The sequence below is a fragment of the Zootoca vivipara genome, chromosome Z1 (assembly GCF_965207765.1).
Source record: "Zootoca vivipara chromosome Z1, rZooViv2.hap1.1, whole genome shotgun sequence".
Classification (NCBI taxonomy): Eukaryota; Metazoa; Chordata; class Lepidosauria; order Squamata; family Lacertidae; genus Zootoca; species Zootoca vivipara.
The window spans coordinates 65,449,096-65,462,923 of record NC_142583.1 but is presented as its reverse complement, the minus strand read 5'-3'; the positions used below and the strand labels follow the sequence as shown (position 1 = coordinate 65,462,923).

At 49.8% G+C, this 13,828-nt stretch overlaps 2 protein-coding genes across 7 annotated transcripts in view; one reads left to right on the top strand and one right to left on the bottom strand.

Annotated features, from left to right (window-relative positions):
- ST3GAL5 (ST3 beta-galactoside alpha-2,3-sialyltransferase 5) overlaps positions 1 to 1,893 on the bottom strand; it is a 44,092-nt gene extending 42,199 nt beyond the window's left edge. The window contains exon 1 of one of the 6 annotated variants that reach the window (XM_060278384.2): positions 1,683 to 1,893. Coding sequence is in view for 2 of the 6 variants with exons in the window: in XM_088660617.1 (XP_088516743.1) it covers positions 1,717 to 1,798 (82 nt within the window). In the remaining 4 variants the exon portion in view is untranslated. Of the gene's footprint in view, positions 1 to 1,390 lie in introns of all 6 variants that reach the window. The other 5 variants (XM_088660618.1, XM_088660617.1, XM_060278386.2 and 2 more) reach the window with 5 other exon arrangements.
- SHROOM3 (shroom family member 3) overlaps positions 1 to 13,828 on the top strand; it is a 233,965-nt gene that overhangs the window by 9,081 nt on the left and 211,056 nt on the right. The gene's annotated exons all lie outside the window — the stretch shown is intronic.

Sequence of the window (13,828 nt, the reverse complement as noted above, 5' to 3'; positions counted from 1 at the left end):
CACGGTGTCGCCAGGACGCTGTGAATCCTTGTTTTCTGTGGTGCAGGCTGTATCCCTGGGCATGATATGTGATTTGAGGGTGAAATTGGGGGGGCTCCATGCAAATAGGTGAAGATTCGCGAGGATCCGTGAGGATCCGTGCTTCAAAGCCACGTTTTTGGGCCACGGTGTCGCCGGGAAGTTGTGGATCCTTGATTTTTGTGGTGCAGACTGTACCCCTGGGCAGGATATGTGATTTGAGGGTGAATTTGGGCGGGTCCCATGCAAATAGGTGAAGATTCGCAAGGATCCGTGCTTCAAAACCACGTTTTTGGGCCATGGTGTCGCCAGGAAGCTGTGGATCCTTGCTTTTTGTGGTGCAGGCTGTACCCCTGGCCATGATATGTGATTTGAGGGTGAATTAGGGGGGGTCCCATGCAAAAAGCGTGGGGTTCCATGAGGATCCGTGCTTCAAAACCACGTTTTTGTGCCATTGAGACCACACGAAACAGTGGGTGCGTGATTTTTTTGGTGGTGCCTATAGACTAAGATGTGGTCTAGAGTATCATGGTGGTTTTATTTTGTTTCTATATAAAAATCATATGAATTCATGAGGATCCGTGCCTCGGAACCACGTTTTTGTGGTGCTGCAGGGCAGCAAAGTTTTGGATCCACGTTTTTTATAGTCCAGTCGGTAGTCGTGGCTTCCAGATGTGATATGACACTGGATTTGTTGGAGTTGTTTTTTAAAAAGTGGAGGATCCATGAGGATCCGTGTAGATCCGCGTTTTACCTTCTTCCTACAGGAGACTGTAAGCAACACCAGCCCTACTCAGAGTACACTTACTGAAGTTCACAGACATGGCTAATTTAGGTCCATTAATTGCAAATGGATCTACTTCAAGCAGAACCTAAGAGCGGCGCAGTTTGGGGGCATCAGGATGAGCAGGAGACGGAGTGCCTGACCCACAACAATGAGGACACAACGCACCAGGAAGCCTTATAGAAGTGAACAGGAATTTTCCTTTTCTTGCGAGGAGAGTCGGTGTCACAAAGGCTAGGACCTGGGAGACCAGGGTTCAAATCCCTGCTCCTCCACATGAAACTCATTGGTTTGACCTTGGGCCTCTCAGCCTAACCCACCTCGCAGGGTTGCGGGGGATTAAATGAGGGGGAGCAGCTGGGTAGTTAGGGAGAGAACGGTGAGAACCACCTGAGCACCGTAGAGAAAATGCAACGAAATGCAATAAATAAATAAACGCACTAAAATGCAATAAATAAACAAATGCCTTAAAATGCAATACATAAATGCAGTACATAAACAAATGCAATAAATAACCCAATCAACCAACCAAATAATCAATCAATAACCCAAGAAAATGCCAATAAGGCTTTGCTCGGGAGAACTTACCCGGGTGAGGGCCGTAGCCCAGCGGGTAAGAGCGCCTGCTCCGCATGCAGAAGGTCCCTGGTTCGATCCCGAAACGCTGCGCCTCCCACCCGAGAAAACACTGCAGTGCCCACCTGCCAGACAGTGCAGACAATGCTGACCCAGGCGGGCCAATGACCCGCCTCAGCCTAACACAGCTGCCGATGCTGTTCTCCCTCTCCGAACCAGGGTGCCCTCCCGTTACTTGGCGACCGCGCAGGCCCGCCTCCGCAGCAATGCGGGCCAATCACCGCAGCCTATACCTGCCCGTTACCTCTGCACAGCCGGGCGACGACTCCGCGCTTTACCTGCGGAGGGATCCGCTGTGTCTGCGAACCGAACCCGGGCCTGCTCCCTCCGCGCTGGGCCTCGTGAGCGAGAAAGTCCCATGGGCGAAAGAGGCACACAGGGCGAAAGCGGGGGCGCTGGTGCGCACCGGGCAGCTGGATGGTGGACAGCCGGGCCCGTCGCCGAGCACGTGGCCCAGGGCCAGCCAATAGCCGGCAGCGAAAGAGAGGGGATTGGTGACCAAGAAGCAGCTCACAGAGCTAGGAATGAATCAGAGCGACACGCGTGTCGTAGTTTCACTACAGCGGGCTTGCTCGAGCCCTTTCTGAAGGAGCTTTTTTTATTTATTCATTGGAATTCCCCCCTTCTTATTCAGGTAGGACCTATTTAAAAAAAATAATTGTCCCCCACCACAGATGGGAAAATAATAAAAGACAAAAAACAAACAAAACCCAACTGCCACTAGGGCTGCCTTGTCGAAACATCATTCTCTGAGAGGATTTCCCCCTCTCTTCACTGTTGAACAAGTATAGCCAGTGCTATTTTGCTATTTTCCCTAGAAATCACCTCATCACCTCCCTTGTTCTTTCTTCTTCTTCTTCTTCTTCTTCTTCTTCTTCTTCTTCTTCTTCGGCAATCACTCATAGCTGAGTAAGATTGTCTTCCATAAACATGGTTTTAACAATGAGTCAGTAAATGACTGCGGAGGCCAATTCTGGATCCACACATCTTTCCACAGTGGGGACATTGGTTCCAGGGTGGGAGTTTATCACAGTGTGGATTTGCCAAGCGTGCCTTCCTCTTAGCATGTTTCTCCCTTGCGTTCTGAGTTTGAGTGTCTTCAAAGCCCATAAAACCCTTGGTAAAGGCTGTTCTCCAACTGGAGCACTCGCAGGCCAGTGTCAGTGTTTATACTACATTTTTAAAGATTTGCCTTGAGACAGTCTTTAAACCTCTTTAGTTGACCACCGGCATTACGCTTTCCATTTTTAAGTTCGGAATAGAGTAGTTGCTTTGGAAGACGATCATCAGGCATCCGCACAACATGACCAGTCCAACGAAGTTGATGTTGAAGAATCGTTGCTTTAACACTGGTGATCTTTGCTTCTTCCACTACACTGGCATCAGTTCGCCTGTCTTCCCAAGTGATGTGCAAAATTTTTCAGAGACACCATTGATGGAATCTTTTGAGGAGTTGGAAATGGCATGTATAAGTGGTGCATGTTTCGCAAGCATACAGTAAAGTTGGTAGTACAATAGCTTTGTAAACAAGCATTTTGGTTTCCCTGCGAATGCCCCTGTCCTCAAGCACTCTGCTCTTCAATCGAGAGAAAGCTGCACTCGCAGAGCTCTTACAATGTACGTTTCCGAGCACAATTCAAAGTGTTGGTGCTGACCTTTAAAGCCCTAAACGGCCTCAGCCCAGTATACCTGAAGGAGCATCTCCACCCCCATCGTTCTGCCCGGACACTGAGATCCAGCGCCGAGGGCCTTCTGGCGGTTCCCTCATTGCGAGAAGCAAAGCTACAGGGAACCAGGCAGAGGGTCTTCTTGGTAGTGGTACCCACCCTGTGGAAAGTCCTCCCATCAGATGTCAAAGGAAAAAACAACTACTTGACATTTAGAAAAAATCTGAAGGCAGCCCTGTTTAGGCAAGTTTTTAATGTGTGACATTTTAATGTATTTTAATCTATGTTGGAAGCTGCCCAGAGTGGCTTGGGAAACCCAGCCAGATGGGTGGGGTACAAATAAATTCTTATTCTTATTCTTCTTATTATTATGGCAATGGTGCCCACCTGAGAGTTCTTGTGAGATCTGTCTGGTGGGAACCAGACATAAAGCGTAATAAAGCAAAACAGGAATAAATAAACCACACACATGCAAATGTGTGGAAGGCAGCAGCTTAGAACATGGACACAATACAGGTTGGGGGTGAGGCTGAGACTAAGAGCTCCTTGCAACACCCCTGTGTTGCAGTCCACTGCTAACATGGGAGGTCAGAGGCGGTGTTGAGGCTGGCTTGGATTTCCACCCTCAAAGATCTGTGAATCACAACAACAACTCTCGGTTGCAGGCAGCAGAGGTTATTTTGAATTATGCGCCTTACACTTCATCCCAGCCTGAACTCAGCGCTCAGTGGTCAGCTGTGTTGTGCTTTTCAATGCCAAGGGGAGACCATGAGAAGTTGAGCAAAGGCAAGCGAGTACCAGTAAGTATTATTTGTCATGGATTTCTACTCAATATTGATCCAGATAGAATCCCAACGTTTACTTAGCAGAGTGAAAGCTTAAACACGTTGCCGGATTCCCCAAAAATACATCAGAGGCAATTGTATTTCATCTAGCAGAGCTTTACTGCTATTGAAGGCAAATGAGCATAATGGTCACGTATCCAATACATTCAGGATTGGCACTGTCCATAAGAAATCCAGTTGCAGCAGACTTAACTTTAACTTACAATAAGTAAGTCCAAACCTTTAATAATAATAATAATAATAATAATAATAATAATAATAATATATTTATATTCCCCAGCCACTCTGGGCGGCTTCTAACAAAATATTAAAATACTGTAATCTATCAAACATTAAAAGCTTCCCTAAACAGGGCTACCTTCAGATGTCTCCTAAAAATCTGTAGTTGTTGTTCTCTAAGCAGAACAGAACACCATACAGCAAGGAAGAGAGATAGACAGAGAAAGTGAAACCCAGGCTCCTTTTGGCCTTTTATAGTCAGTATGACCTTGGCAGAAAAGATGACAGAACCAGTTTAAACCAGCTGTATTCAGCTTCTCTGAAGGAATAACCCAAACATCATGAACCTTCTGCTTGTTTCTTTCACACAGAGAAGCTTTCAGAACCCGCTTGAATTAAGTAGAATAGGAAAGATCTCTACACATCAGATCAATACTTCCTGCACTAAGAAATGCAAAGGCAAATAAGAAAAGTGCCTCGGCTGCTTATAAACCAACATGTTCAGGATGGCATTGAAGTAAAACAGTCAGATAGTAGATAGCTCCCAACTTAGTACTCCAGCAAGGAAAATATCCATGAATAGGAAGAGAACTACCAAGCTGATCTGAAGAGGTGGAGTACTAATTTGTAAACTGCATACTCTCCAATGTTACTTAGATGAAAGTAAGGACATTTCTTACCCCCACCCCCCACCCCCGGTGAGATATAAATGCTGGTCCCCAGGACTTAGGTCCCGGACCCCTTTGAAATAATAAAGTCTGGGCAAAGTTGATGAAGTTCACACCTATTGCGTCCGCCTATTTCAATGTAAAATCCAAACCCCCACTCCCTCTGACACCCCTTCCAGAACCTTTCTTTAGGAGGCTTTTCATGGGGGCCCCTGCAATTTTGACTCCTTCCAGGTTTTGATCAGGATCCATTCTCTCAATTGGGTTTTATAGGCAGTAAAGTCCAGAGGAAATGGGATGCTCCCTTGCAGCCACCACAGCTCGGGACAAGCTCTGGCTCAACCTCCTCCCCAAGCTTGGTGGTGGCAGCACTGGCAGGGGAAATAAGGACATTCCAGGTTCAAATCAGAAGCTGGGGTGACTTTCGTAATTCCAGGAATGTCCCTGGGAAATCCAGAGTTTGCATCATGTTATAAGCCTCTCGCAGGCACATCCAACAGGTAGATCGTGATCTACCGGTAGATCACTGGACCTCTGTGGTAAATCACCAGTAGATCACTGGTTCCCCTCAAAGAAGCTCAACAACTTTGTGACAATTGGAGACCTGCAGCTAATCTTGCACCAAAGAGTTGCCCCATTGTATCAGGAGACTTTCTGTCCTCAAGGTACCAGGAACGGCCTTACTCGCTATCTTCTTATGTATGTGCATAATTCAGAAGAGGCCCACATGCTGCATGAAGGTGCTCAGAGAGTCCTTTGCTTGCTTGCTTGCTTAATTAATATGCAATTAACCAGAGTCCTTACATGGAATCATAGTAGGGCGTTATCCCAAATGATTGGAAGGTACTCCATGCATATGTATAGTCTTAACTGATAAGGGAAAAGTATATTAGGAAGCCCCCTTCTTCGAGAGGGTGCGCAGTCCTTTTGGATGTTAATCCACTGAGCCTGTCTGTCTGGCTAGCAAAGACAATAAACGTTCCTTTGTTCTTCTCATGCAACAGCCTGGTATTTTCTTCTCAGCCAAATATTTGCAACAACTTTTGCTTCCCTAAAAAAAAAGCTCTACATTTACCCTGCACACCCCCAAAAGGGGGCTTTTCTCCCTATAAAAAGCTCAACAACCTTGACCTGAACCCCCCAAAAGGTAGATCACTGCCAGTTTTTAACTCTGTGAGTAGATTGCAGTCTCTTGGAAGTTGGACACCCCTGGAGGATTCTGAATTTATTGCTGAAGCATCTACAGTAGCAAGGAACCTCAGGCCTAAGTGTCAAATCTCACCCTCCAAGCTTTTCTGTTTCATTTTCAGGACTCCGCATAGGCTATTTCCTCTCCCCAAGCAATGTCCTTCATCAACCCACCTCAATCATTTTTGCCTGGCTAGGATATGTCTTTGACTGTGATAATCTTTCTTGGTTGCCTGGATAGAGAAGTGCAGCTCTGTGTGTAGAAACCTTTTGGAATGTAGCCTATGATGCAAATGCCGGAGTTCATTGCACGCCCATTTTTGCTTCTGCCATCCTGTTTTCACAGTGGCCAACCAGATGCCAATGGAAAACTCGCAAGCACAAAACCCACACGGATGAAATTACTAGATATAAATAACTGTCAGCTACAAGAATTTGGTCAGTAAAGACTTTTCAACAAAATTGGACAGTTTGATTTGCATTAGGATTAGTACCGGTATCAAACAGACGGATTGGTAACAACTTACAAGAGTTGATGTGCGTAGCTCTCAGAAGCGCATCCTTGGTCTGATTTAAATCATGAGGATCATCACATTGTTCAAGCTTAGTCACAGCAGAGGAAGCTGTGGTAAACCACTCCTGCTATGAAAATGAATTTAACAGTCATTTAGAAGTCAGCCAGCATATCACTTAGGTCCAGTAAATCCTGCAAATTAAGCCAGTAATAGAAATAAGGTTTGTTTTAGAAGAAGGACTGAATTACAGGAAAATCACAAAGAAGAAACAAATATATTTGCATAATAAATTTCCAATAAGACTCTTTTTTTCTTTTACAACCTACCTAACATCCATAATGGGAATAAATGCATCCTTCTCCCAGACATCAGGGTACAATTTCATTCTTTAGCATTTTTTCTACGTTTGTGGATTAACTTTGTAAGCCATTTGTTCCTTTGATTCCCTCTTACACACGAGGTTTCATGGACTATAAATAAGAGTAACATAATAGAAGCGGATGATAGTGACACTCTTGAGAGTCCCATGGACTGCAAGAAGATCAAACCTATCCATTCTTAAGGAAATCAGACCTGAGTGCTCATTGGAAGGACAGATCGTGAAGCTGAGGCTCCAATACTTTGGCCACCTCATGAGAAGAGAAGAATCCTTGGAAAAGACCCTGATGTTGGGAAAGATTGAGGGCACTAGGAGAAGGGGACGTCAGAGGACAAGATGGTTGGACAGTGTTCTCGAAGCTACGAACATGAGTTTGACCAAACTGCGGGAGGCAGTGCAAGACAGGAGTGCCTGGCATGCTATGGTCCATGGGGTCACGAAGAGTCGGACACGACTAAACGACTTAACAACAACAACAACAACAACTCTATACTAGTATTACCTCATGACTCTACATCAGGCGCCCCCAAACTACGGCCCGGGGGCCGGATGCGGCCCAATTGGCCTGCCAATCCGGCCCGCGACAACCCCCGCCGCCCGCTCTTACGGCGCGCAGCACGGCAGCGCTCTTCCGGGTCGGGAAAAGAGCGCCGAAAATCCTTTGTGTGCATGCGTATGGGCCTCTCCCGACCCGGAAGAGATCATTTCTGGTGCACTTCCGGGTTGGGGGAGGCCCATACGCATGCGCACAACGGATTTTCGGCGCTTTTTCCACCCTGGAAGCGCGCCGCCGCGCCAGTAAGCGCCCGTGCGCATGCGCACCGGCGCGCACTCCCCCGCCCGACGGCCCGCACAGGCGCGCGCTCCCCCGTCCTCTGGCCCGCCGCGCGATCGGCGCGGTGGGAACCGGCCCAAACGCCGGTAAGTCTGGGGACCCCTGCTCTACATCCTAGGAAGGAAACAAGAAAGACATCCTGCAACCCACTTTTTCCCCTCTTGGTGACAGAAATAGTTTTGTACAGGTACAGGAACTATTTATTGTTCGACAAAAGGGGTGGGGAGCAAAATGAAGAAAAAGGTGTAGCCGTTGGGTGTAGCCTCTGGCTGTAGTGATGCTCAATTTATAAATGGAATACATATGAAAAGAGAATTGTTCATTCTTTGAAGAATCCATTTGTAACGTGATCTGGTATATACCGTATTGGCCTAAATATAAGCCTCACTTTCCTCCCAAATTCCAACCTTGAAAAGTTAAAGTGCGGCTTATATTCACAACCTTATAGTATGCAGCCAGGAGCATGGGGCAAAGCAGCGCCAGCCCCATGCGTAGTCTCCCATCCTCTCCCCCAAGGCCGGGGAGGGAGAGAGCAAGGAAGGGGAAAGGCCACCGGCAATGCAATGTGGCTCCCTCCCCACTATTCAGCCAGGAGCAGCGAGGAATGGAGCGGCTTATATTCGGGCCTTTTTTCTCTCTTCCCTCCCCTTCCAATTTTAAAGGTGCGGCTTATATTTGGGTGCGGCTTATATTCGGGCCAATATGGTATATTACAGTTGGAGGGGAGAAGCAAGAGTTTTGGGGATAATTTTTGAGTGGATTAATTCCAAAGCTACTAATATCCACTTTGATATATGTCAGAATTACAATAATTTTTGGTTGATTTTTTTTAATTGCTTATTAAACAAATTTAATAACCCCAACCCAGCCTCACCCCTTTCCTGGAGGGAGGGGAGCAGGCAGGGAGGCACAGCTGTTGGCCTGGCTGGCTGGGGTGGGGGCTCTCCCGTTCCTCCTGGCCGCCGCCGCTCACCTGGCCTCAGGGCTGCTCCGTCCTGCCCATCACAGCAGCCAGCCAGCCAGCTAGCTGGGGAGCATGCCCAGCGGGAGGGGGGAAGAGGGAGGGAGATGGCAAGAACTACCAACGCTCAAAAACGTTGGGGTACGATAAATAAGTGGGTTTTGGTTTGCAGTTTGGGCACTCGGTCTCTAAAAGGTTCGCACCACTGATCTATAGAAAGTCCATGGATGGAAATACCTACTGTAATAGATCTTAGCCAATACTTTTGCATAAATATTGGACCCTCGGTGCATCCCTTACCTATTAGAAGCAGACCCCACAGTCCTTGAAGGAGACACTTGAGAATTGCTTTCCTATCTTTCATAGGAAGCAGTCTGCAAATGGAAAGGAAAGGAAATAAATAAATATTGGAATTTGATCCTCTACTGACATCTGGTGGCTTTTATTTTTAACTACTTTCTAGGTATTACTACTTCTAATTGAGGGATACAGTATAGCATGGGTAGGCAAACTAAGGTCTGGGGGCCGGATCCGGCCCAATTGCCATCTAACTCCAGCCCACGGATAGTCCAGGGATCAGTGTGTTTTTACATGAGTAGAACATGTGCTTTTATTTAAAATGCATCTCTGGGTTATTTGTGGGGCATAGGAATTGGTTCATTCCCCCCCCAAATATAGTCCCCCCCCCAAGGTCTGAGGGACAGTGGACAGGCCCCCTGCTGAAAAAAATTGGTGACCCCTTCAGTATAGGAATCTGTGGCATTTGATATTGCTGGACTATGCCTCCCATTGTCCATACACCATACCATCTAAGACTGATCACAATTGGCATCAAACCACATTTGAAGGCTCATAGATTTTTCATGTTTATGGTTGGGGAGAGCTACTCTATCAAGCATGCAGCCAAGCATTAATTGTAGCAGTCTTGATGCTTTGCTTGTATTTCACCTACTGTAACAGAAACTGATCGTATTCAGTCTACAACTAAGAGGGATATTTTTCAGATCCTGAAAGTGCAGCGACAGAGGGAGCAAAATACAGTTAGATTAGTGTTATGTACTGAGCTGAATCCTAGAACAATAGGATTCAGAATCAGCAGTCTGATTGGTCCTCAGGAGCTACCCAATCCAACTCCAGGTGGAAGTGAATCCGTAACCTGATTGGCCTGCAGGAGCAGCCAATCAGGCGGCTGGCAGAAGTGAATCTGCAACCTGATTGGCCTGTAGGAGCAGCCAATCAGGCTGCAGGCAGAAGTCAATCCACAACCTGATTGGCCCACAGGTGTAGCCCTGAAGTAGCCAATCACGCAAGGCCCATTGTGTAAATAATGTATATAAGCAGATGGTTTTGGGAAAAGAGCCATTCTTCTTCTCTTCTTCTCCTTGATGACTATGAGCTGTATAAAGAGCATGAAATTCACTCTTGACTCCGCGTATATTTCACTGGCGACGAAGGTGGGATCCTGTTGAGCTGACCGCCACCACGCACTGCACCGCAGCACCGCCACCTGCCGCACCGCTGCATCGCACCGTGCATCCAGGCTTCAGTTCCAGGACCCAAGGAACCCAGAATGGCAACCGACAGCAGCTTCTCGCCATTCAAACCAGCATCAGGAGACTGGGAAGGGTACACCGCCCGTTTCAACTTCCTCCTGCAAGCGAAAGAAGTCACCAACGATGCCATGAAGAGGGTGACATTCTTCAGCGTCTGTGGAGAGGAGACGTTCGAAATCGCCTGGGCTCTCCTTGCACCTAGAGATGTCGCTACCGTCTCTTACAAAACAATAATGGAACGGCTGAAGGAGCACTTCTCACCCCAGCCCTCGGTGGTATCTTGCCGAAATGCCTTCTACGCAAAGCCGCAAGCCCCGGGGGAAACCATAACTGGGTTTGTGACCTCCCTCCGCCAAGCCGCCCGGTTATGCAACTTCTCAGAGTTGGAGAACATGCTTCGTGACCGCCTCGTCGGTGGCCTGAGGGACGAGATGTTGCAACGATGACTCTACGCCAAAAAAGACCTCACGTTCCAGATTGCTCTGGAGGAAGCCCTGGCAACCGAAGCCGCTGAGAGGTCAACGCAAGAGGCACGACCGGCCCCGCCATACCAACCGAAGACCTCACCGACGAATCCGAATCTGACAGGAAGTACACCGAGTGCAGCGGCGCACTCAAGCAGCACACACACCACAGCAGCCTCAACGAGAAGGAGGGAACTGCAAGCTGCGGGGAGAACCATGAGAGGAGGACCTGCCGTTTCCGCAACGCAGAGTGCAGGCAGTGCAGAAAATTGGGACACATCGCCCGGGTGTGTCGGACTCGACTCACCCGTCAACAAGCATCAGGTGACCGACCCAGGAGCCCCAGGTCACACGGCACCATGCACCAAGGCAACTCGACGGAGATCACGGATTACCAGGTATTCCAGTTGCCCCATCCCAACACAGAGAAAATTTATGTAGAGGTACAGATAGAGGGAGCCCCATGCCGCATGGAGCTGGACACGGGTTCAACTCTATCCATAATCTCGGCCCGAACATTAAGGGAACTGTGCCCTAATGGAGGGCCCAAACTAAGGCCGGCCCCATTCACCCCCGGGACTTCCAGAAATGTAAGGTCCCTACAATGGGGGTGGGGACCTTCAGGGTGCAATATCGAGGGCGAAAGCAACAATTGGACTTGCTGGTAGTTAAGGGCCCCTACGTTAGCTTACTGGGACTGGCATGGTTTGGACCTCTGGGGCTAGCCGTTACCGGGGTGAACCGCACTAGCTTACAAGTGGACGTGGACGCCATATGCAAAGAGTTTCCAGGGGTTTTCGATGGGGCATTGGGACGATATACAGGACCCCCCATTGCCCTACAGCTAGACCCCGCTGTACGACCCATCAGGCACAAGGCCCGCCGGGTCCCGTTCACCTTGAAACCCCGCATAGACGAGGAATTGGACTGGCTCGTGGAGCAAGGAATGCTGGTGCCAGTGCCCAATGCCCCCTGGGAAACCCCGATTGTCACACCCGTCAAGCCTAACGGTTCGGTCCGCATCTGTGCAGACTACAAATGCACCATAAACAAGGCTCTCACAGCCCATGCATACCCAGTGCCAGTGGTCAGCCGTGTCCTCGCCACCCTGGCTGGGTCAAAAATCTTTGGCAAACTGGACTTGGCCCAAGCCTATCAACAGTTGCCTGTGGACGAAGCCACAGCAGAGGCTCAGACGATCATGACGCACAGAGGGGCATTCAGAGTAAAGCGGCTGCAATTTGGCGTTAGCGTGGCACCAGGCATATTCCAGAATCTAATGGACTCGCTCCTTAAAGGGATTCCTGGCGTCACCCCCTTCTTCGATGATGTGCTGATCGCCGGGCCCACACCAGAGGAATTTGAGGACTGCCTCCGCTCCGTCCTGCACCGTTTCCAGACGGCGGGCCTCAAGGTGAAGCGGGAAAAGTGTTTACTAGGAGTGCTGCAGGTGGACTTTCTGGGATTTAAGGTGGATGCAGGAGGGGTCCATCCAACCGGTGACAAGGTACGGGCCATTTGTGAGGCCCCAGCGCCCAAGAGCAAGCCCGAACTTCAGTCATTCTTGGGACTATTGAACTTTTACCATGCCTTCCTTCCCCATAAGGCAGCGGTAGCGGAGCCCCTACACAGACTCCTAGACAAAAGGGCCCCTTGGGTGTGGGGCCAGTGACAAAGGCAGCGGTAGCGGAGCCCCTACACAGACTCCTAGATAAAAGGGCCCCTTGGGTGTGGGGCCAGCGACAAAGGGCCGCATTCCAGGCAGTCAAGGACTTGCTCGTCTCGAACTCGGTCTTAGCACACTTCGACGAGAGGCTGCCAGTGGTGCTGGCATGCGACGCCTCTCCCTATGGCATCAGCGCTGTCCTGGGACACCAACTCCTGGATGGAAGAGAGGTGCCGGTGGCATACTTCTCCCAGACGCTTGCTGCAGCCGAACGAAACTACTCACAGATTGACAAGGAGGGCCTGGCAATCCTGAAGGGCGTAAAAAAATTCCATGATTTCTTGTACGGGCGGCCCTTTACCATAGTGACTGACCACAAGCCGTTGCTTGGCCTGTTTGCCCCCGAGAAGCAGACCCCCCAAGTGTTGTCTCCCCGTGTCCTCAGGTGGTCAATTTTCCTTGCCGGCTACCAGTACGCACTAATCCACCGCCCTGGGAAGGCGATGGGCCACGCAGACGCCCTCAGCAGGCTACCACTACCAGAAACAGGCCCCGACCCAGCGCCTGCGCAAGAGGTTATGACCCTGGAGCTGCTTCCCAACCGACCCATTCAGGCACAAGAAGTTGCGCACCATTCCACAAAAGATAGGGTCATCTCCCGGGTCCTGGACTGGGTGTGGTGAGGATGGCCCAGCAGCAGCCCCGGGCCAGAATTCGCTGGCTACACAACCCGCAAACATGAACTGTCGGCCCACAAGGGGTGCCTGTTATGGGGAAGCAGGGTCGTTGTTCCCCAGCCCCTCCGCAAAAGGGTCCTCACAGCCCTACACGAGAAACACCCAGGGGTAGTGAGGATGAAGGCCCTTGCCAGGAGTTGTGTGGTGGCCGGGGATTGACGGAGAGATAGAGGCCTGGGTCCAACACTGCCAGACCTGCCAAGAATCCCGCCCGGATCCCCCAAGGGCCCCAGTCCAGCCCTGGGAGTCCGCCCGAGATCCATGGCCACGCTTGCACGTGGACTTCGCTGGCCCCTTCCGGGGAAAAACATTCTTCATAGTGGTGGATTCCTACACCAAATGGCTGGAGGTCGCACTGGTACCGTTCACTTCTACAGCGGCAGCCATCCGGGCACTACGTAAGCTGTTTGCAACCCACGGGCTTCCTGACACCCTCGTCTCAGACAATGGAACCGCATTTACGTCAGAGGAGTTCCAGACCTTCACAGCGCAGAACGCCATCCGCCACATCCGCTCAGCACCATTCCACCCTGCCACCAATGGCCAAGCGGAGCGCATGGTGCCGACCACCAAGGACAGCTTCCGCCGCATGACACAAGGGGACTGGGAATACCGCCTTGCCGCATTCCTTCTAGCACAGCACAGCACCCCCAGCACAACGACGGGCCGGAGCCCAGCTGAACTACTAATGGG